Below are 24906 nucleotides of genomic sequence, written 5' to 3' on the forward strand. Positions count from 1 at the left end.
ATGATGTTAACAAGATTCTCCTCCAGGAGTGAACCTGCATAAAAAAAAAACAAGACAGGAATTTATCAGCAGCTGCTCAAATAACATCAAACTCATGTTTTATGTCGTAAAGATTCAGCATGTTACGACATTTCATATCAGAACCAAATGTCTCTAGGTCTTCCACAACTCAATCATCACCTTGGAGTCCAAGTACCGTAAAATGCAGAATAGAGGTCGCACCTGAATATAAGACGCAGTCTGTTTTGGGGTTATTTCAAAACTATTTAAATTTTTAATTGAAACACATTCAAAACACACACAAACTGCAGCCTACCGTCATGTCGAGTTAGTAATCCTGCTAGCTACTGGTGCGGTAAGTGAGCTCAACCTACAGTAACATTAGCCCCTTATACACTGCCAGTTCAAGTTGGGATTATTCCACCTCTGTTACGTTTCATCTTCTATGTAAAACACACGAAGGCGTAATGGTGGGGGCCAAGTCTTTCCGCCTCCGAGCCGGCATTGAAGGTAGTAACAGAGGCGAAACTAGTGTAAACATCGGAGCCGGCAGTATGTTTATGTGAACCACCACCTCGCGCACGTTTTGCTTCCTCAACGCTGTGAAAAAACACACACTGGGGCTGCTTTACGCCGGCGTGGCTTGGTCCAATGTAAAATGCCAAAGGCTGCAGGACAGCGGAGCTTCCTTACAGCGCTGTGTAAAAAGGGCTGTTGATTGTTGTGAGTGTGGCGGCTGCATCGGCGATCATGACGGCGCACGTCCGTGACAAAGCTTTAGCTAGATTATAGCGCCACCATCTGGACAACCTAACACGATTTAAGACCTCACTCGGCATTTTATACTGGTACATTTGTTTATAGGACACAGCCCACTTTTTAGATGACAAAAAAATTTGTCTTATACACAGAGTTTTACGTTAATTAGGATGGATTTGGAAATAATGGATAATGGAAAAAACACATGTTAACTCTTTTTTATTCACTTAAAAAGCTTTGAATGTATAAAATGTAAAAAAAAAGGGAAAAGTCCAACATGTTTCCTCCGAATCGAAAGTGATGACTACAAATAGCTTTTTTAGAATCATAATTTCTTAGCAACTATAAATCTTTATCTTTCCAGTCAAGATTCATGCAACATAAGAGTAATTGCTTTTTGAAAGAGACAAATGTGAGGACATAAAATAAAACACAAATCAAGCCACATTTTAAAGGCACTTTGTCTTGTGATTTGACTGTATTTAAAATGAAGCTTAAAACTTACATGAACTGCACCCTGTGGGCCGAGGAGGTCGTTTCCGCTCTGCTTCACTCGAGCTCGGCCAGTCCTCTGCTCACCAGAGTCAGATGGACCAGCTCTCCATCCTCGTTGTACAGCATCACCGTGAGCTGTGGTTCCCGCACCTGAACAGGCGACAAAAATCAGTTATTATGTTTATTACACTACCGGGTATCTAAAGCAACCTTTCCTGAACTGTCGGTCCAATTCACCTAAACATCAGTAAACATAATGGCTCTTATTCTTTCATGTTGTGTGTTTCTTACCACAACAGAGGCTGTGATGTTGCTGTGTAGCAGGTCCATCATCTCCATTGTAGCCTTCACGCTCCACTCGGGGCTGTAGGGCAGCACGCCTTCCTCCGTCTGGACACTCGGAGCCTTGAAGCCGCCGACTTTGACCTTGAGAGCCCGCGACGGAAAGCCCAGCAGCTCGGGTGGTATCTGACGCAGCCTGACAGGAAGTGACAGAAAAATCATTAATGGGATGTCCTGAGTGATGAAAGGAGATCATCTACAGTCGAGTATGTGTGCGGCTCATACTTGCTGGGGGGCAGAGTGTCGTCAGAGCCGAAGTCAACATGCTTGACCAGGATCGTGACGGGCTCCATGCTGGCGAAGTTGATCAGCTTGGCCCGGTAGTACTTCCCATCACTGTACTCTGCCAGACAAGGACCGCCTGAAAACCACAGATTGGGCCATTTTACTGAACTCTGCAGAGAAATGTCAACAACACAATGTCTGCTGTTATTGAGTAAAAAGAGCAGCAGCTGCTCAGGTTTAAATGTATTTACATAGACAAAACCTCTGTGTGCTATGTCTGCATATTACGGCCATCGTCGGTCCTCCTCTGGCTCGGTTTTTCAGAGAAAAAACCTGATTATTTTCTAAATCTGCGGTCCTGGGTTCAACTCCCGCCCTCGGCTCTTTGCCGTCTGTCGTCCCCACCCTCTTCCCCAGTTTCCAACACTATCTACGGTCCTAAATAACGGTAAAATAATCTTTAAACAAAGAACAACAACAAAGGTTTCTTCTCTGAATATTACCCCAAAAAGAGGTTTTGCTGACATGATGGTAAATAACGTTTTTTAAAGCTCCATCGGTGCCTAAAACCCGACAGATATCACAGGTAAATGTTACCCTGAGGGAAGCTGGTGAGTCGTGGCAGACTGTTGATGTCTTCATTGATTCTCGTCAGAGCCTCATCCAGAGTCTCTCCATCCACCTCCACATCACTGGTTCCCTCCAACGGCCACAGGAACAGCTGCAGGACACCCAGACACACAGGGATTGTCTTCTTATGCATACAAGTCAAGTATGTTTTGAGGTGACAGCGGGGGCAGACCTGACCGAGGATGGAAGGCTATTCCAAAGTCAAGGAGAAAGTACAGTCGACCTCCAAGTTTAAAATTAGAGCGGGGCCCTGCGTCAGAAGATCTGAGGGACCTGGAGCGGGCCCAGTCGTTCAGGGCTTTAAAAACAAGCGGCGCAATCTTACAGTCAACCCTGAAGCGGATTGGAAGCCAGTGAAGAGACAGGACTAATATGCTCCCTTCTTCTGGAACCAGTCAGCAGCATTTTGGACCAGTTGCAGGCTGGAAAGGGACGACTGGTTGATCCCAGTATACAGGGAGTTACAGAAAACCGAGTTGGGAAGAGATGAGCAGCAAACAGCAGAAAACAGTTTAGTTTCCTTTAAGAAGGGATAATGATAAAGTACAATTTAATGACTTGTGAGTTGCAGTTGCAGGGTAGTGTTTAGTTTGTTTTGGATGATCCCAGTATCAAGATTTGGTTGATAGTTACCTCATTGGGGGTCCACAGGTGCTTCACCCTGACTTTAAAGTGCTCTCCCTCCTGAGGCAGGTTTGGGTAGATGAATGGCCCCAGCATCGGCTCCTCTGGGCCCCTCAGTCCCTGGAGACACAGCATCTGTATCAGTCTCAGACTTTGTCATCCTGTGATTTGTTCTTGTCGAGTAAAGACTAAGCATGACTGTCAGCTGCAGCAAAAGGCATCCAAACAATTTAAATGTGTTGCCAAATAAAGTAACTGAGCTCTTATAAACTCAGTTCTGAGACTTTTTAGGCTCACTGTTTTGATCGTTTCTTTCTCAACGTCTTGAATCTTTGTTTGGCTTAAAGCTGGTGTTCTCTGTAATTGATAGAAGCAATAATATTTCAAATTGGCGCCATAGCTGTGGAGAAAGTTGTACAAACGGTTTGTGGTTTCGCCCATTCTACATTCCTCCAACACCCAGCATGCATTGCGGCCCTCCCTCTGAAAGGAACGGCCCAGCGTAAAACCTAGATTGAAGTGTAGTTTAGCGAGCTCCCTGGCCTCAGCCAGGTGACGCGCTTTACGTAGTCTGGCGGAGGTTTTCCAGGGCCCATTGGAGAAGCGGATAGCGTCCTCCAAAGGCACAGAGCCTTACTGCATTTTTTCTACCATAATGGCATCAGCTCCCCATGACAGCATTATAGGACTGAGGTTGAAAATCGGCAAACTGGGCCTTTAACACAAGAACGGCAAATACAGGTGACTGTTTTAATACCTCAGCGTTGATGTCCCAATCATCCAGGAAGGGTGGAGGACTCATCATGTATTGCTCCTGCAGAGAAACAGATATTCCTGAGTATGTTTTGGCATCTCTGATAAACAGAATAAAAGACAAACATAAAAACAAACCTTTGCTGAGATGGTCTGGTCCATAGAGGTGTGTTCGTGGTGACACACGATCCTGCTGAGGCTCAGCCCGTCCAGGAAGAGCTCAACTGTGAGCGGTCCCCTCGGGTCAGACGGCAGCTCCTAACACACACACACTCGTGCTCACTAACTATAAACACCTATTCCTCTATATATTTACACGGTACAAGCACATTCAGGTCTCTATAAAAGCTGAGTGTAATTCTACCATGACTTGCATGTCCACGCAGCGGTTCAGCAGCAGCTCCCTCAGCAAGGCCAACGCATCCAAATGCCACCGACCACTGACCTGAGTAGAGACAGAGACATAATTAAGTTAAAATAAAATAAAGTACTACAATGATATAATTTTTACAATATAAAAGTAAACACTTTTAAGATCTATATGTAGAGAATATCAAACTCTAGAGCTCCAGCCCCTTTTCGCTGAAGCAGACTGCTCTGAAAGTCTCTTCAGTGGACCATCAAGATCACTTTGTGTTGTTTTTGTATTTTAGATTTGGCTGTTATTGATCTACCAACACACAGAAACTCTTACAGGTTTGATGCTGTGCAGCTGGCAGGGCATGCAGAGCTGAGGGACGTCTTTACACAGCGGCATGGGGTACACATGCACCACTGGGATGTTCTCCACCAGTCCGTAGTCCACATATTGTACCTGTTAGCACACAAACACATGTACATTTACTTATAAAGATAAAGATAAGATCCATAAACTGTATAAAAAGGACGACATCACAGCTCCCTAAAAGTGAAGCCAAACCCTCTCTATCGCCCCCTGCTGACTGGCTGCAGTACAGGTCATAAAGCCCGCCTCCTTCATGTTAACAGATGAGACATGAGTCAAACTATAAAATCAAAATACACGTCAAATACATTTTTCTCAAACATGGTTTCTGTCATTATAGTTAGTTCTTATCATGCTGATTTACGTCAAAGTGTTCATTTTTCGGACAAGTTTACTTTTAATTAGTTATTTGATTCTATAAAAAGGGGGTGTGGCCTCATGATTGACAGCTCTGTAGACAAATGGGGCTCCTGCAGCCGTTCTGTTCCCGAGCAGCAGAGTAGAGGAGGGCAGCGAGAGGAGACGTAACTAAAACAATCACTACCGTCATTGAAGTTTCCATATCCATGAATATCTGCTTCAGACCAACACAAGAAGCTGTTCTGCTGTTAAATACGCTGACATGAGGGATCTTAAGTGTTCAAGTCGAGCTGAAACGGCATTTCGAGAGTATCTAGCTTCCGTGTCATGACGTATTTCCGAGTGAAACAGGACGTGCAGGCGGGACATATCATTAGAGGGATTTGATTTGATCGTTGAGAAGTGGGCGTAGACAGACGTTCTCCACAGCGCAGTAGCTAGCTAACTGACCGAGCGTTCTTGGTGCTCTGCGGCTAAATGTTGCAGATTGATTGGTTGAAATTGTTTAGCTCTAACTTACGTAAGCACGTGTGAAATTTAGTTTTACCGGAAAAAAAAAAGATCTGATTTTGATATAAGAATACGAAGAAATGGATTTTCTGTATCTTTTTTGGCCTATATTGTCAAATAGATGCACAATATTACCGGGGATGTGATCTGAAAGGTTTAAAATGACATTTTCATTTCACCTCAACTTTAAGTGTGTGCTTTGGTTAGAGGAAGTGGCTGCGGTGGCTCCACCCGCCGATCTCTACTGCGCAGCTCTGACTCCAAATGACGTCACCGTTGCAAGATGGCAGCGCCCGCCTCGGGGTTATCTTGGCTTCCATTTTTTATAATAAGATCAGATGGAGAAGTGTCGTCCATTTTTATATACAGTCATTGGTCGTGTCTAATAGTCAGCAACAGGTAAAAAATTAGGCTTGAGTAGAATCATATTGGAAATATTCTGAACTGACACACTGGCAGGGAAGTGAAAAGATATATATCATATTTATAAGTCAGGTGTACTGAAAAAAAAAAAAAGACATCAGATCTTTGTGATGGTCTTTGTTTCAGTGTTTGTGTGTGTGTGTGTGTGTTATCTTGACCTTTACGTGTCCTCCCTGCACCTCCAGCAGCTGTCCCCGGTACCACAACATGTCAGATCCGATGACAGCACAGCCCTGGACTGACTTCCAGGTGTAGGGCTTCTGTCTGGGCAACGTCTTCATGCTCTGCTGAATCCTCTCCCTCAGCAGCTCCAGCTGACACTCTGAAACACGCCCAACAGCCACTGCTTCACACACTGGTATATGCGCCATATGAACACCGTATACAGATCGTAGTTTCATCTTCCATTTTCCTTGCTAAATTGAAGCACCAAAGTCAAGATAATTAAAAACCCCCAAAAAATACTGATTTGAGAGCAGACTTTTGGCTGTTGCCCCCTTCCAGGCAAACTGTTTACAGACTCAAAACTTGAACTCATCATGTCTTTGTTGTTTTCCACGATGCACGGTGGATCAGGATTTCTCTCACAGCAACAAAACAAGGACGTGTAAAGATTTTATTGTGTAACCAGCGAATAAAACACAAGAAGAAGAATTCCATTTCTGCAAAAATATATCAAGTATTCAAAAACAGGTGTTAATCTTAAACTAAAGTCGGTAATATTTTGCTCTTATACACACCTGCATTCGATGTTCTGACGTAAATGATACCGTCTTCTCCGATGGCAGAAACACTTATCTGGATGTGACCGAGGCACGGCAGCTCAGGTGGGTGGTACAACTGAGTCTTCACCTGTACACAGAAACCACATTTATTCACATAATATTTTACTTTATACTTTAGTTATATTCAGTAGATTCTCTCAAATACTTCTTTTACACATCCAGGCAATGCAAGCTTATTTGTATGGCACCTTTAAGAATGATAAAATATATAAAAGACATGAGGATAAGATATAAAGGAAAACCCAGGGAAATATTAAAATACACAAAAGGCTTTTAAACTAGAGATAAAGATAAAAAGATGATAATTAAAATGCAGCTACAGTGCAGAGCAACATAACATATAGTACCAATTTTTGTTTAAGGCAGCAGCTAACGAAAAAGTTTTAAGACTTAAAGTTATAATCTCCAAGTTCTCAGTTTCGTTTTATTTGGCCACACCTTATGGCGATAAAAGGCCAATGCGTGCGCACACTTCCCAGATAACTAGACGTCCACGATTGGCTTCCTTTGTTACAGTTGTAACTCTTGATTTTCCTGGCTGACGGTTGCTTTCCTTTTCAGACTGTTTCAATCGAGTTTGTTTCTTCTTCTTTGGATTTTCACTTCTTGTTGAAGTTGTATCTGTAGTCATCCATCTTTTCTTTGTTTGTTCAGCCATAGTAGATTACTGTTTACTCGCAACACTTGCAGAGAGCGGAAAAGCAGCCGCTTAGCTCCGCCTACCCTCTCTGGCAGACCAACCACTGCTGGCTGATGGAAAACGCGTCACTAACTGGGCGCCGCTTGGGATTTTTTCCGCCAATGTCGCCACAGACACCCAGTCTGTAATACTGCAAAGTCAAAGGCTTTCATCAGTGGGCCATCGGCTCAATCACCATTGTGTTACCTCATTCGGCGATAGATAAACTTAACAGACATTTATTTACATGAAAATCTTACTTTAATTGAAAGAACTGAAAGTTGTAGCAGAATGTTTTGGAGATTTCATTACCGATATATGGTGCATAAAATGTTGCCATTACTGGTTTGGTTTTACCCCAAGGAAAGTCAGCAGACTGTCCCAGTTTGGAGAGTTTATACAACATTGCATATTTGTGAAACACGCATCGTAATCCATTTTAACTTTTGCACCCACTGATTATTGTGCCGATGTTGATACTTGATGTGTTATTGTATTAAGACAGAATCTTGGGGCATAAAAATAGTCTCTTGTGTTGAGCGTGTTTGTTTTGTGTGATCACCTTCTCTGCAGACATGATGGTGCGGGGCGCTGGTTTTGGATGGGTGGGAGGGCAGACGGGGGAAGGTGAGGAGGGGATAGTAGGAAGAGAGGGACCTGGGGGAGTGAGTGTTTTGTCTCCATCAGGACCACCGGTTTGTGTCACCTTCACTGGAGACTCTGCATCAGTTTCTCGGGGTTTTTGATCACCAGCATCTCTGCAATAAGACAGGGACTCACACTGAGGGACTAAAATAGATGCACACTAACATCAGAGAGACGTTGGTTTAAAACTGAAAAGAGAACATTAGCTACCAACAACAGGCACGTGTACTACCTGTTCAAAAATATAGCAATAAAATGAGAAAAAAGAGACAGTAAGCAGGAAATGCACTGCGAAGACAATGTGCTCGTGTTATCTAGTATAATAATAATAATAATCACACACTCAGACCTTGGTTTCCTCTCCCTGAGAGCGAGGCCCTCGCTGGCTAGAAAGTCTGCGATGCTGACGAACTGTCCCATCCTGTTGGAGCAGAACAGAGTGACGGGTTGTGGACACTCGTCTGTCAATTCCTGGATGACAAGAGAGGAGAGGGAGACATTCAGTGAAAGTAGGTCATTGCAGCAGCAAAGAAAAGAGGTGCGCAAAGTAGGACAAGGAGGAAGCTTAGACATTATTCATCATTATTATCAAATGTATGCGGTTAGAGAAAAGGAGGCAGAAATGTGTGCACAAGGAGAGGAGGGAAGGAAAACCTTGATGGTCATAACAGCCGAAGCTCCGGTCAGGTAGTAGGAGAATAAGTCGCAGGCTGTAGCCGTCCAGGTGGATCGACCTCCTGCTGGTCTGAAAGGGAGAAAGGAGAGCGAGGAAAATGTCAAGGTGAGAAAAACTGAAGCATGACGGAGTAAAGCAAACCTCAGAGGAAACCTTGCACACACTTCAGATTACAATAACGAGCTACTAGCTTTGATACATGGACACATACTGGATGTGTCTCAATGCATTAATAAATACAGTGTGTAAATGTGTTTGTAACCTGATGTCAGTGAGCGTGCACTCCAGAGTCAGAGAACCGATCAAGGAGGAAGGAAGCGGCCGCAGGTTGCTGACAGGGATCTTCACTGTGTTGCCATGATCAGTGCGCATCACCTGGTACCAGCGAGCAGACAGGAAGACACATATCTAACCACAGTAATGTAAAGGAAGGAATCTATCTGTACGTCTGCTCTTCACATATCTAGAGAAGTGTTCATCCGAGCCGAGCATTCAGCCTATTCTGCACTATTGCAATCTAATGTTAAATTACGCCTCTAAAATAAAGTCCTTCACTTCATTAGAAGGCCAATCAAACAAAAACAAGGGCACAACTATTATACTGACTTAGTGAAATATAAATAAAAAACACATTTTTATAGTTTTCATACCTCTGCAATCTTGCTGGATGTGACGTCCGAGCAGATCCGTCCTCTCTCCCAGACCCCGTTAATGTGAGCAGCACAGTACATGTCTGCCTTCCACACCATGTCGTCGTCGGGCTCCATAACCGCACACTCCTTTTTCACCAGCTCACACATCCTGAAAAACACGGCATATAAAACAGCCGGACCTTTCCTTGGTTTATTCTCGTTAAACACCTTCAAAACGACCTCTTTCAATGGCATCAAATAAGCAGCCACTGCACTGTTCACACATTTATTGAACTGTTTATTCTACAAAAAAGGACTGATCTGTTCCTCGACTGGAAGAAGAGAAAGTTAGAAATTGTGTTTTTGCTCCTGACCTTTTCAGCTGAGGGTCGTACTTGCTGAGCTGGACGTAGAAGCTGCTCGGTGAGTTGACGTGGCTCACTCTGACTTTAAGGTCTTTGAGCAGCGCAGGGAGCTTCAGCTGAGGCTGAAACTCCATTTGCTCATTCTCCTCTCCATTGACTTTTTGGTCCAGGGCATCGACGTCCTCTGTTGCAACTCCAAGATCAAGTGGAGGGTCCCAAATGGCGGAATCGTCACCAGCAGGCCTGGTATCCTTGGACTCTGTTCTGCAAGAGGGGAGAAGAAGAGATAGAGGGAGGCAGGAGAAGAAAACAGAGGTGTAATGGAGAAAATGAACGAGTAAAAAGAGTGAAAATATCTAAATAAAGATGAAAATATGATATAAAAAGAAATTAAACAAAGCAAACAAGGCCACTCTCACCCCTCTTTGAAGCAGGCCAGCTCCTCATTGACGAGCAGCTCGGCGATGTTAGCTTGTGGCCCGTTCAAGCTGCTCTCAAACAGTTTCACCAGCAGAGGCTCAGTCTTAGGGACTGGTCCTACATGGGAGAGAAATGGTGTGAAGTAAGTGCAATATCACAAATACATGCTCACAGACTCACACACACTACCTGTAGCCACAATAGTGACCAGTTTCTGGTGAGCCAGGCTGATTAATCTGCTGGTGCAGGCCTCACTCCAGGTCTCTCCATCCAGAGGACTCACTTCTGACAAACAGCAGTGGATTGCCTGGACAGCAGAAGACACACGCTCTATTAAGCTTACCCAGTGCTATTCAGTATTGTAAAGCATACAAATACAAGTGAATGTGCATATTATTTATATTATCTGTAAAGAAAAGCGTCAACAATTCAGTGTAACGACATTTATGCTTTTGGGGGTCTACCTTTTTGGAAGTTTAATCCAGAATATCACAAGTGTAAGCCGACATATAAGATTGAGAGTGTGTGTCTAAATGTAAATATTAAATCTTAAAAAAGTACTGACAAAATAGCGGTCTCGGATCCCATCAGCTTTAGTCTGACGACGATACAGCGAACAGTTCGCATAAACAGCTTCCGTCAAAACTTACTTTTTCCGCGTGCTGCATTGTTTACAGAAAATAAACTGTTTTTCTTTCTTTTCTGTAATTTGCTTTAATTAATTAATTAATTAATTAATTTCAAATCATGATGCAGTTCAGTAAAAGTCAAAAAGTCAAAATGAAGCTTTGTCAGGTCTGTCCTCAAGAGAAGAAGAAAACTACTTTTAAAATGCTCTTTTGTTCAGTGGAATTCGGATCTGTTATTTCTGATGCATTCGAGGAAGTCGGGAAATCTGAATGCTGAACAGTTTTCGTTACACAGAGTCAAGAGAATTTATGTCAAGTTGAATTTGTTATCTAGAGCAGATGGTTAGCTGTTAGCATGCAGATGTCTTTATATAAGGCAAATCGTTGTCAGATGACGCTGATGTCATCACGCCGCATTATGTTTTCACCTGCTTCTGCTCTCCACACTGACACTGTTTTTTTTCCCTGCATCGATGCAGCATGCCGATACGTGATTGGTCAATATTACTCTGACGACAAGCGTAGCACAAATGGAGGCCAGAACACTTGCCTTCCCTACAATCCACATAACTGCAAACAGTTTCTACATTTCTATGAGATTAATGAAATAGTAAAGGAAATAATCTTGGCAACTTCAGTACCAACAGATTAGTTACAGAATTGATAATCTGCACTGCAGCATACAGAAACTAAAGAACAAAAAAAACTGGATCTTTTGTTGAGGACTTCTTGCCAGGTGGGTCAAAGTCTGATATCATTCTTCAGAGACGACTTACAGCAGGTGTGAAAATGAAACATAAATACCAGCTCATGAATCAAAAACTGTTTTCTCACCATGGAAGGAAGTGCAAAGAACTCGTCCTTGATCTTCCTCAAGTCGCTGACTGACAAGATTTTCTTATTGCCAAAGTCAACGTACCGCACCTCCACTTTCCCTCCTTCTGGATGACCTTCATTATGCACACAAAGATTACTTTAGTGTATTCAGCTTCTTTGCTTGTGACATGATGCATATAATCTGTGCGAGGTGACTCCAGAGCGGGCAGGAGCTGCTTCAAACAGCTGTGTGCTCATGCTCTGTTTGAATCACTATTAAACACACATTAATAAGCAGTATTGCAGGTAAAGCAAACATTTATTCAAACTGTGACCTTAGCACAGACACACCCTCACCTATGACCTGAGCTCTGTACCACAGCTCGTCCTCATAGCGGGCGACATAGGCCTGTTCTATCACAGGACAGTAGACTGTGAAGTCATCTTCTCCAGCTGCTGTTGTCGCGTTGTAACACTCCATGAGCTTAGACGACAGCAAAAAAGACTCAATGCTGTCAACCTGGTGGAGGAGTGGGGAGGACGGAGGTGTGGGGAGGAGGGGAAAAGATAAAAATTGAGACAGACAAAAGGGTGATGACTTTAAAAACAGAAGAGTTTCTTTTTATGACATTTCTTTCTGTGCTAACCTTCAAGGATTGCAATGTTTTCTCTCCACACAAGCACAATTTTGTTTCTTCAATTACCGTAATATTCGGTCTTCAAGACGCACTTTTAATACATTTTTTCATCTTAAAAATGGGCCACTTCCTACATACCGGTGCGACCAATATACCAGTATAAAATGCAGAGAGATATTTGCGGTATTTTACCCAGACGGTAGCGCTAAGATCTAGCTAAAGCTTCTTCACGGACATGCGGCGTCATGAACGGCAGTGCAGCCGCCACCCTCACAACAATCAGTGTTACCGTAGGCCGAGTTCAACTACTGCACCGGGAGCTAACAGGATTGCAAACTCGTCATGGCGAAAAGAAGAATATATACTTTATTAATCTCACAAAGACCCGAAATACAGACGCGCACAAACAGGATCCCATGGACATACACTAATGGAGAGATGTCAGAGTGATGGGGCTGCACATGGACATGCACCCCGAGCAGTCGGGGGATTCTGTGCCTTGCTCAAGGACACCTCGACGTAGGCCAGAGAGGGAACTGACAGCTACCAGCCCCAATTCCATGCTTGGTCCGTACAGGGACTTGAACCACCCTCCTGTTCCCAAGCCAAGTCTCTACAGGCTAGTGCTTTTCATTTGATTATTCCCTCTAAAAAAACACAGATGTTCGAACTATTTGAACATCTATTTTTGTGCAATACGTCTACAAGACGGCATACCAATACAACGCGAGACAAACGTACGTGCAAAGATATTCACTGAAACATAAACATGCCTTTAAAAGATCAGCACAGGCTCACTACACCAAAATAAACAAATATAATAATCAGGTTACTGAACGGACATGCAGCGCTCTGAGTGAGCTGTGCTGTGACAGGTATATTTATTAAAACATAAACATGTCTTTTAAAAATATCATCATTCTCCGCCATCATCACCACACGCCACACGGCTGTTGTATTAGCTGGTTTCAGCTTGACTAATGGTTATTATTAATGTATAAAGAGACATCGTGATGCATTCAAAGATGCTCCGTAAACAAGAGAGTGCGTGAGACAGCCATGGTAGTTTTTTTCACATCGAATATTCATTTTAATAATCGGATCCGTTTTTATTAAAATACGGTCATAATATTCGTTGACAGCCCGACTACAGACTGAGCTACTGTCTACTGTAAAACAGATGGAAGGCTATAATTTCTGTGTGTTTTAAATGTGTTTCAAATTAAAATAAATTGAAATAATGTTGAAATAACTAGTACACACGTTTTTATTAATAAATAGCTAAAGCAAACCTTTTCCACTCTGGGATACCCCCCTAAACAAGCTGCGTCTTGTAACTTAAAAATTATATCTCAGACAACAGAGACTGTGCACAGTATATAGATTGTGATTTATTAGTGTGCATATTTACCAGCTGGATGTAGAAGTCAGACGGACTGTTGATGTGGGACACCACAGCATTGACCTCTGTGTTGATCTTGGGGTAGACAGGAGGGTAGTAAGACAGGGGCTTCCTGCCCAGGGACAATGGAGAATAAAACCTGGAAGCAGTTTTAGAGGGGCCTCGTCAGTTGTAGAAACTGAGATACAGAAAGTCCAAACTGAATTTAAATCCATTTAATTCTCTTAATTATAAATTTACGTCAGATTTGCTATTGAGAATGTTTCCTGGGAACTTTCAGATGCTTTTGTTTACCTGGCCACTTCAATGAAAACCAGGAACTCTCTGATAGAGATAGTCACATCACTGGATTGGTCCATGGGAGCTTTCTTCAAGTCCACCAATAAAGAGTCTCTGTCCTGACCCATAGGCCGCATTTCCACTGCTGCAGAGCCAATCACACTGCGGAACTCATCCCGAGCCTTTTCACTCCAGCCCTTTGACTGAAAACACAAACGCAGTAAACTCAAAGCAAACAGACCTCCTGCTCCTGCTGCTGATTCTGTATCCATCTAAATCTCAGAGGTCTTACCAGTTTATACGGGACCAGGTCCTTGAGTGAACACCGGATGGCCTGAGGAGCAAAGGAACGCAGTTCTGCTTTCACTTCCTTACACACCTTCCTCAGGTGGTTGTTCACAGCCTTTAGTGACAGTGAGGGCTCATCCTCACTGGAAAATGTGTCAGAGGAGAGGAGAGGATATTTAGGAGTATCTCTGCACAGAATAACTCATGTAAGTTTTAATGCTGCACGTAGTATATATTTAAGCGCAACTTCGTCATTGACAACAAAACCATCAAATACTGCGTACCTCGGGATAGTGAGGTTTCTGGTTAGGCCATGGTCAATGAAGAAGACTCTGATACTGGAAATCTGGGGGACTGGGCAGGCGCTAACAGCCTCAACACATCCATTCTGTTTGACTTCAACCACTCTGCCCCGGCACCACAGTCCCTCCTTCTGCTTTACAAAGATCTCGGAGCCTGGAGAGGAGCAGAGAAATGGATTAGTTGTCGCTTTCCTACTGATGATGGGAACACAAAACCCGTGTCGACGCGCTGATCTCCGCCCCCTTTCAGGCGCGATGCTATGCTCCGTCTGTCTAACTCCTGTGACTCCTCGACATCTCAGCTACAAATTCCGCCCGTCTCCGACCAAGCAATGCTCGAACATCGTTCCAAATTTGTTGCAGCTGAGTTTGATACACAGACTGAATCAGTAATAGATACAATAAAGACCAAACCACCGTAACATCTTCACTGTTTACTAACCCTGTTTCTGGCGCGTTTGCAGAAAAGAGACTGAAAGGAGTATACTCCGCTGGCAATGGGAAAAGAGACAATCGGCGACAATAGAAAAACCCACATCAACGCGCTAATTTCGGTGGCACAGGGGTAAGAGCTGCATTCTCAATATTATCTGTTGGGAAACAAACAATAAAAGGGACCACAAAAGAGTGGAATAGTTTTATCGACAAGCATCGTCAGCTGAACATCTGCTATTTATCTTCTAAACAAATAGCTTCCTATTTGAACAACCAATTCTAATTTGACTGACAAAATTCTGAGTCATGTACAGCCCTAGAATAGTGCTTTCACACATACCAGTCTCCACCGTGTCACTTGAAGTGAAGCTGTAACCCCCGTTGCTGCAGAAGTGGTTGATCTTCCTAGATAGGATCTCGCTCTCCCTCTTCTCCACCACATAGCGGACGTAGAAGTGACTCGGGCTCACAATGTGGGTTACCACAACCCACTGGGTGACTAGGACAGAGGAGCGGGGAGAAATGGGGAGGAGGAAATGTTGAATTGACAAAAGAGTTACAATGGAGAGATGAGAGTTGGCAGGGAAGATGCAAGGTCATAATAAAGTACTGTAAAACTCGGTGTACAAGACGCACTTTTAATACCTTTTTTTTTTTATTTAAAAAGTGGGCTGTGTCCTTTATCCCGGTATAAAATGCAGAGACGTATGTTATTGTGTTACGGTATTTTACCCAGACGGTGGCACTACAATCTAGCTTAAGTTGTTGGATGTTAAGTGGTGACGTCACACCTCCACATTAAATTGTTTTAGGGTCCAAGCCGCTACAACGTCTCCCGTTAAATATGCCGCAGTGCTGTTTGTGTTTGACTCACTGTTTGAATCGAGGAAAACTAACTTGATTGTTGCTGACGCTTCGTCGCGGACATGCACCGTCATGATCGCCATTGCAGCCGCCACCCTTACAACAATCAGTAGGCTGGCAGCTACCGTTAGCTACACCACCGGTAGCTAGGATTGCAAATTCTACATTGCGAACACACATGGTAGCTTGTGTTTCAAATAAAAATAAATTGAAATAGTGTTGAAATAACTTGTGTACACGTTTTTATTAATAAATAGCTATAGAAAACCTTTTCCCCTCTGGGATACTCCCCAAAACAGACTGCGACTTATATTCCGGATTTTACGGTAAATGAGGGAGGAAGGAAGCAGGATAGGTAAAGAGACGGGGGATGAAGAGGGAAGAGGGAACAAAAAAATGAAGGCAAAGGGAAATGAATTGGGTAAAGTTTTCCAGTCAGAGTCAGAGAAGAAGGAAATAAGGACAAGGACAAGTAGTCTCAAGGTTTCAGAGTACAAAGCTATTTAGGGAGCAGGAGAGCAAATGCAAGGATGTCCTTTGTGTTACAGTGATCATCGTTCATCATGTTAGTTTTATTATACTACCCCTACCACTTCTCTTATTGACGAACATCTCATTTTTCCGTCTCCTTTGGATTCTCCATCTGTCATTAGCCAGCTCAGGGCCAGTTGGTGGGAGCGCTGCAGAAAGAAACAATGCATTTAACAAAAATAGACTAATTCTAGTCCACCTCCATAATGTGCAAATGTATGTTCGGATTGGATTTGACGTTTTTTAACAGGAACATGCTTTAAAGCCACACACACACACCGTGCTGTTTGTCCTCCTCTATAATCTCCTCAACAATTATGTCTGGAGTTCCGAGGTCTGAGGCCGAGCTGTGGGGGGAGAAGTGAGACCTGCGACGAGGTTTGGGGCTTGGAGACCAGCCCGGTGGCGTGGAACAGTTGCTTCTCGGACTCCCCTGGTCCTGTTTTTGTGGGCTGGGGAGCTTGTTGCGACTGGGTGGGATACAGTCTCTGTTCCTGCCCTCTGCACGCTGCCAAGGGGACTTTTTGTTGGAGTTTCCCGGCTGGTATTCTTTTGGTGGAGACTCGGACAAGCTGAAAGGGAACCGCAAGAGCGCTTAGTTTCAAAACACAGATGCCACGTTAGTTAAGAGCCAGAACAGAAGAATGTCATTTACAAATACTTAAAGTGGTAATCTCAAAGATCTCAGTTTCGTTCTCTTTAGCGACACCTATGGGGATAGACGGTAATTGTGGGAGCACACTTCTCAGATATCCACAGCGACAGCGTCGTTGGCTCCGGTTGTAACTCTTGATTTTCCTGGCTGACGGTCGCTTTCCTTTTTAGACTGTTTGCCTTCATCTGAGCGTCAAGTTTGTTTCTTTTTCTTTTGACCATTTAATTAACAATGAAAATAGTTGTGGGAAGCAGCCCTAAAATTTAAGAACATACTGAAAGATATCTAAGGACTCACAGTTTTGGGTTGCTGGCTTCCATCTTCAGAGACAGCGCCAGGCTCTGGTTAAGACCCTCTGATTGAAACACACAGCTGGAACACACACACGCACACACACACACACACAGACACACACACACACACACACACACACACACACACAAACCCAATGTTAAAATCAATAGTATAAGAATAGTACTATTAGTATCAGTAGAATCAGAGTCTGTCACTAATGTTTGTCAGGCTCCCCCTGCACAAGAGGAGCTGAGAAACAGGACAGCAGTATTTCATATTCCATGACACTGACATGCAACATATTTCATAGATATTTGTAATGTATATTTTTGTCATGCAGATACTGTTGCACATTATAAACATCAGGCTGAGAGAGACAGACCTCAGTCCAGAGCCCAAGGTTATGCATTCCATATCGAAGGACTGCTGATCGACTGGAGCCTGCAGCGTCTCCAGAACCTGTCACACACACGCAACATAATTAAGCAGCCGCTGGATTTTAAATCATCTTGTCTGACTTTGTTGTAGTAATAGAGAAATTGTTGGATAATAACTGAAAAAAATTCAGCCATATACATACATTGTGCACTCACAATAGGTATCTGCTTGGATGTATAGAAGCATAAAATGTCACACCTTATCCAGGGTGCAGTACTGCTCCAGGAAGGGAACTCTGCGTATTTCTCTGGCCATCTGCATGGCAATCCCCAGGGACTTTATCCTCTCCTGGACACGGCACAGCTCCGCTTGGCTGGTGGAGAATCGCTCTTCCCATTTTGTCAGCTGACCCAGCTGCACATCTTTCCTACGGATAAAGACAACAAACATCAAGATAATCATTAAAGACTTAGAACAACTCTACTACTTCAACTCATTCGTGATTTTCAAAACAATCTTTTGTGTTTCATATCAATAGATAGGCAGTTGTTCTGAAGAGAACATGCACCATCTCATTATACAGCTATTGCGTAAGTAAATTCTGAGTGTATATCCATACCACTTTTGACTAGCATGCATGGCCTTGTCTGCAGCTTGCTTGATCTCCACCTCCAGCCGAGCTCGGTCACGCTTTACTTGTTCTGCCAGGCCATTCTTCAAAGTCTGCACGGATGAAACAAACACTTGTAAAACTAAAGGACAAAAGTTTGAACTTTTCTGACATGTGAAACGGATGATGTTTTTCTACGAGTATTAAAGGAACAATATGTAATATATTTAGTGGAATTTATCATAAAATGAGCATGATATGTCATCAGAGATTAAGGAAGCATGCTAAGTTGAAATACTGGCTTCTGCGACAGCAATCCTGCAGTCCGAATATTCTCCTCCTCAAATGTCAACTCGGTGCAGAACGTCTGTGTGTGTTTTGGCCTGCGCGATCCCGCCCACTGCCCATTTCGACACCCCGGGTTGCCAGATATGAAACAAATTGACACACAGGACTCGTTGCTTGTCATTGTCAAAGCGCACGTCATGCTCTCGAGTAGGTTCAGTATCCTTAAACTGGCAACCCGCATGAGCTTCGTGTTGTAGAAGCGTAGCTCTGTTTAGGAATAGCTGAGTGCGTGAGTGTGAGTGGTGTAGCAAGTGAGTGACAGAGACAGGGAGTGAGTGTGTGCGCATGAGTTATGAGAGTGAACCGGGATCGGAGCGGATTAGCGGAGAGTGTTATCGGTAACCGAAAATAGCAGTACGACTGTACAGTAAGGCTGTGTGCATGATAAAGCCACATACTCCTCAAGACTGAAGCCGCGCTCCTGTGTCTTGCTTCCTGCTCGCTGCTGTGTGTGTAAAGTGACGGGAGTTAGACGCAGCTTCGGCCGTGGAGTAGATTGATAAGTCTCCCCTGTGCTTTCCAACCACAGTTGGAACGCTGAAGCGGGAAAGGCTAACATTCGAATCTGGGGAGGAGGGGGCAGGGGGAGACAACGCTCTCCAATATTTTGAATTTGGACTGCAGTACCCTTTTTAGACGCTAGATGTCAATGTTACATATTGTCAACATTCATGTTCTAAAAGCTGTGTGCAGTATTTTGGATCTAGCAGACTTTTTACCTCATTAATGTTTTCAAGAAGAGAAAGATTTCTTGCAGCCTGGACCAACGCCTCGTCCACCATCCTCTCAGTCTTCTCGATATCAGCTGGCTAAATAAAACATAACCAAAATAGGATGGAAAATGTTATTCTGCCATGAGGCATTTCAGATGCTCTAACTGAAACTATAACTTGAGCTTACTTGAGTAAAAGCATGACACAAGGAGTTAAAACATTAAAAGTTGGGTCTGACATGACAACTTTCTCCACCAACCAGCCCTTGTGTCCAAACATACCTGCTCCATATCTCCTGCACTGGCATTACAGTCTGGGGATGGAAACGTGTTCCTTTTGCGGTTCTTTGATTTCTCACACCGAAGGCTTCGAGAGAAAATACAAAACAAAAGCAACTGTAAAGGTAAACACACATTTTCTTTCTAAATTACAATCTAAAAACTACAATCTTAAAAACGAATCAAGTGGGCAAAAGTTGTAAAGATCAACATTCAGAAAAGTATATTACTTCTTCATCTTGTTCATTTTAGCTGTGTAGATGAGGCCAATGATTCTGCTGTCTTCCTGCAGAGCATTCACTCCACCTTCAGGAAGGGTCAACTCAACCTGCAGAGAGTGAGGTGTTCATTTTCATCTCACAGCAACAACATTAGCAGCCTTGAACTTAATGTAAACCGCAAATTTGCCACTCTCTAGCTCCATGATGACTTACCTCACAGTCTGGACATTTAATGGTGCCGTCACATTGAATGGACAGCAGGCAAGATGTGCAGTAGATGTGGCCACATAAAAGCACACGAGGGAGGTTGCCCTCAACTTCATCCTCTGAAAACGAAAGAAAAAAAATTATAGACCAGGAGGTATAACGCAAAGCCAGTAGTGCTTGTTTTAGTTACGTTTCCTCTCGCCGATCCTCCTCTACTCTGCTAATCCAGAGCAGATCGGCTGCAGGAGCCATATTTGTCGACATCAATAAACAGCTAATTAAAAATAAACTTGTCAGAACAGTTGGATGTAAATCAGCATGATAATAACTAACTATAATGACAATGTTTGAGAAAAATTTTAATTTTATAGCTTGACTCATCTGTTAACATGGAGGAGGCGGGCTTTATGACCTATACTGCAGCTAGTCAGCAGGGGGCGATCAACATGTTTTGGCTTCACTTTTAGGGAGCTGTCATGTCGACCATCTTTTCATACAGTCTATGGTGCACAATCCATCAAGAAAGGGTCTATTTAGTCTTCTGTTCAAAACCTCACAATATCTTCTTACATTATGTTAATATGTGAATTTTTACCATTTGAAAACTGTCAGCCAAAAAAAGAAAGGTGTGTTCAAGAACTTTAAGTTTTATCCGGAAACAACATGGACAACACCATGAAGAGGTTTTGATTTTTAACTAATCTAGGTCACTATATAGACAGTAACTAACTAATAACTTAATACCGAATAATAATTTACAAATGACCCAAAAATCTATGGAATGCCTGTTTAAATAAACATTTTTGACCTTGAATCTAACATTTGCTTTGGTCCGCCATGTTTCAGCGCGATATGACGTCAGGTCGGTCAACTGTCGTGCCCCAACTTATTTTCTTCTCCGACTAGAGGAAATATACATGTGAATTTTCCCAGTGAGAATATCTTTTTACAACCATTCAGACACAACGTGAAGCAAGGCACAGTTTAGCATGACATCTCGAAACTTACTGAAACCTAAACACTTTAACCCCGCGTAAAAATGATCATGGAGGAACTCGACATAATTCAGTTGATTTTTAAACATCCAGCTTGTTGTTGCAAGGAATATTTATGGGGTTAACTTAATACTTCTGCTGAGCAAATTGGCGCGACATTAGTTAACGTTAACCAAAGGTTTGATGTAAGCTTTACCTACCACATCCCAAAGGAAAAACCCTCTATAAACCTTGGAATTTTTTGTTTATTTTGATGATTATTAATATTTAACACGTTATAGGTTCAGATACTGATCTACGTTCTTCGGTCTTTCAAGTACCTGCCAATACACCTGCCTGTTACATTAGCCAATTAGCCAGCTAGCCGCGACCACCAGCTTGCTAGCAAACTGCCTTCTTTTAGCTTGTCAATACGTTGATGCTAAAACACGGTATACCTGGGCGATACACTTTCAAAAATGACATTTAAATATCCTACCTGGGAGAGTAAATGCCTCTCCACATAACTCGCAAATCACGGCGCTGTTGTTGTCGCCGCTGTCCATCTTCAAGTCTTGATAAAAATGTGTTTTTTTTCGTCTGACACGAGGAGGCGAGGCCGGTTTTCTTTGTCACGTGACCATGCAGCATGATGCATTCAATGTCAATGGAGAATAATGGATGATGTGTTAGTTACAAACTTTTAATGGTTCAATTTTACGTTGCCTTTCTGGCTTTTCTTGCTCATTAATTCTAGATCTGTCTTGGCTTTTCGCAACAGGTATTATTCGCCCTGCAGATAGTCTTGTAGCTCATTAAAATGCTGGTAATGTTTTCATGAGAAAGGGCATGTTTAATGCCGATACATCTGATGTTTTAGCAGACCAGACAACTAAACCTTTCTCATATCGCGGGTGAAATAAGTTGTCTTTTTTTGCAATTTAGCCATTTGTGTAAATATTATTTTGAGCCAACTGAGTGATTTCTAAAAAGGGTGCCTCTGCAGTTTCCAGGTGGTAGAAAGATAGATTTTAGAGTTTCTCTAAATAGAAATCATGAATTGGTAGGGGTAAAAGTGACTTAAAGGGGGTTAAAATGACTTAGGAAGTATGCAGACAAGTTCAAATCTTGTTATATCTAAACTTAGATATAATCTCACAACAGTTTACATTCAGTAAGGTCATCAAATCAAGCCATGTTAGGTATCCCATATTTGGACACTAAATGCACATTATAGCATCCAGTACATATGTATTTTATGAACACCTGTTATGAAGTCAAATAATTTTATTTCATGCTCCTAATTATACAATGTTTTCCTTTGACACTTGGGGGCGCCAAAGACTAAGGCAGAGAGGCTGAGACGCAGGTGTTCTGTGTGCTGATGGATTCACAAAGGCCAGGTGGAAAAATACACCCTTGAGCTCTTTAGATGTACAACCATTCAATTGTTTTTGCTCTGTCTTTGATAGATATTATGTTATACAGTCTGAAATGGTTAAATATGCATATTTGGCATCACATTTCATCAGACAGAACATCTCCACCTGTTGGAAATATCCAGTTTGACATCTCTCTGTCTGTAGATATCTGGTTAATTGTTAATGGTGATGTTGTATGGATATTTAGGATGATGTTAACATATGCATGGAAAGCTAATATAGTATTAAAGTATTTGATTTCACTGAATGTAAACCTGTAACAGTTGGCTACGACAGATTGCATCATTTAAACTGTGTGTTTGATCTGTTTTTACTTTTAATATGTTCCTTATTGTTTTACTGTTTTATTATCATCATGCCTTTTATCTTTCACAATTTGAATTGCTCCTGAACCTTGCGTGGTGTGATATATTCTTTTGTTTCCTTTTGAACCAATCACAGGGCTCCTAACAGCAGCATGTCGCTTCTCTCCTCCATCTGAGCACAGCTGCCAGCAGCACTGTCGCCTAAGGACAACGGCCAGCCACCCAGCGAAGCAGCAGTAACCTGGAGTGACAGCCAATGGAGCGCAGGGAGGCACAGACATCAGATGGTAAAGGTAAATCATCTAGTATTCAACACGGCAAAAACTTTAACCTTCAGAGAACGCTAATCCAAATCCCTGGAGGGTTCAGACGGAAGTGCAGCGCATCAAGGAGGTCTTTCCTCTTGGAGCTGGCAGGATGCAGCCCCAAAGAACAACTTGAAATACATGTGATTTAACAGAACTCCCGCCTCTGCAGTAGTGTCCAAATGAATACAGCTGCTAGCGTTGATCTGAAGTGAAAGTAGAAAACCTTTGTGTGAGGTGTTAAAACACCGGCAGGTATAAAGTACACCTGTCTGCTAATAGGAGGCAGGAAAGCTTCCTAGATCAGTTAACACATTAGCCCACGGATGTTTAACACTTCATCTGACTCGCCCTCTTCTCTTTCATCATTTTTTTGAACATTTCCTATGTAAACTGAGCCATTTATACTTCTTTTATTTGATAAGACAGGGCAAAATATCACATTAACCTTTTTCTATGTATGGCAGCAATTTACAGCATGTGTTTAAGAATCTAATCACTAAGAAACTATGTTTTTTTTATTGATAAATCGCTTCTTCAGAGACGTTTGCTGCTAGCCTGCGCTCAGTTTTTGCCCACTCCTGTCAAACAAAAGAAAATGTCCTCCCTCCTGTGCTCTGAATTCCTGCAGATGGAGAGAGAGTGGAGTTATGCATGAATCTGATTAGGGCACTGAAGGAATCTGGCCATTGGTCTTCACCAGGGCAGGATGATCATAGACAGACCTAAAGGGGGGCAGGGTGTGTATATGTGTGAATGTGTACTAGGGTGGGGGGTAGTGGACATGTTTACTATGGGTAATGAACCAATCAGCAGGCCGCCCAGGGGGGAATATGGGGGTGCCAGTTAGGGGAATGGGGGTTGCCCCCCATCTTTCCTCTTTCCAAATGTGGGTCACTTCCCATCCTCGGGTGATTTCCCTCGTGTTTCCGTAAGAACAATAACCCTCCTTCAACCCCCCTCTAAAAGCCTTATCAAATCATTTGCTCGTTAATGATGCTCCTAATTAAGCCGTGTTGTCTCGTTAGCTCTCTCCGGATGTCTTTGTCTGCTTCATTGTCATCATTTAGTTATTTCCTGAATCAATTATTGCCCTTCACGTCTTAGGAAGAAATGATGTCTAGAGGAGGACGTCTGTTTGTGTGTACCTCAAAAAACACAACATCCCTCCTGTTCCTTTGATTCCCTCCTACAGATGAGAGCATGAGTGTTGGGTAGGAGTGTTACGGTTAGATTAGATTGACGGTGTGCTCGCTAGAATCAATCAATCACACTTTATTTGTCTGGCATTTTTAATTCAAGCCAATAAAACACAAAGTATAACCCCCCCACACTCCCATAGTAGCAATAAGTGGTTAAATTGCCACCCAAAAAACAAATAAAAACAGGATCTATTAACACACTGTCATAAATCTCATACATTTTAAAATTCTAATTGGTAAACCTGCATATAAAACAGACAAAAACACAATTAAAATGACAAGATAAAAGGGTTAAAATACAATAAATAGACTAAATAAAAGGTTAGGCATATAAGGTACATTAACAAGACCAGAAGTTAATTAGCATTGATGCTACTTCAGCAAACATGGATTGTTTCCGTGGAGGACCCTTTTATCTGTCTTTGAATCTTGGAAGAAGCCCCACTGACCCACTCACTTTGTGTGCATGCTGTGGAAGCGACCTCTTCCTGCTTTTCAGGTTGGGTTATGACGGTCTGAATTAATATAAAAAAAACACAAGGAAAGGTCACGCACGGCCCAGGAGACTCATGGACTGGCTTTAAGTACTCGCCGCTCCCCCAGGCGACCTGATCACAGCATGAAGAGAGCAGGGCAAATGACAGTCGCTTTATACCTTCCCTGATCTCTTTGTCTGATCATAGAAGAACCTGCTATCACACAAAGAGGGCTTACCATCAGAAGTAAGAGATCTGCTTTCAGCC

The 24906-nt window shown here is 42.8% G+C and overlaps 1 protein-coding gene across 1 annotated transcript; it reads right to left on the reverse strand.

Annotated features, from left to right (window-relative positions):
* Positions 1-1308: 1308 nt before the first annotated feature.
* rnf17 (ring finger protein 17) lies at positions 1309-21475 on the reverse strand. The gene is made up of 37 exons (XM_069663414.1): positions 21409-21475; positions 19942-20054; positions 19738-19835; positions 19511-19595; positions 19236-19325; positions 18178-18281; positions 17817-17985; positions 17563-17639; positions 17184-17258; positions 16511-16803; positions 16285-16380; positions 15177-15335; positions 14384-14555; positions 14104-14242; positions 13827-14014; positions 13542-13671; positions 11850-12012; positions 11511-11626; positions 10237-10354; positions 10047-10164; positions 9637-9891; positions 9281-9431; positions 8893-9005; positions 8609-8699; positions 8304-8425; positions 7872-8067; positions 6586-6697; positions 6004-6167; positions 4523-4642; positions 4193-4273; positions 3967-4086; positions 3833-3889; positions 3085-3195; positions 2419-2542; positions 1822-1957; positions 1546-1732; positions 1309-1404 (listed from the first exon to the last, which is right to left on the reverse strand). The coding sequence occupies exons 1-37, from the start codon at positions 21473-21475 to the stop codon at positions 1309-1311; spliced, it is 4806 nt and encodes a 1601-aa protein (XP_069519515.1).
* Positions 21476-24906: the final 3431 nt, after the last annotated feature.

Source organism: Semicossyphus pulcher, unplaced genomic scaffold (genome assembly GCF_022749685.1).
Source record: "Semicossyphus pulcher isolate SPU_LCO1_2020_fin unplaced genomic scaffold, fSemPul1.0.p SCAF_15, whole genome shotgun sequence".
NCBI classification, from domain to species: domain Eukaryota; kingdom Metazoa; phylum Chordata; class Actinopteri; order Labriformes; family Labridae; genus Semicossyphus; species Semicossyphus pulcher.

Excerpts from the sequence above, each read along its gene's own strand:
- rnf17 (XM_069663414.1), bottom strand. The coding sequence starts at position 21,475 with ATGGACAGCGGCGACAACAACAGCGCCGTGATTTGCGAGTTATGTGGA. Across the intron at positions 17,640-17,816 it reads AGTACTGCACCCTGGATAAG|GTTCTGGAGACGCTGCAGGC; the intron begins GTGTGACATTTT and ends TGTGTGTGACAG. Across the intron at positions 1,405-1,545 it reads ACATCACAGCCTCTGTTGTG|GTGCGGGAACCACAGCTCAC; the intron begins GTAAGAAACACA and ends TCGCCTGTTCAG.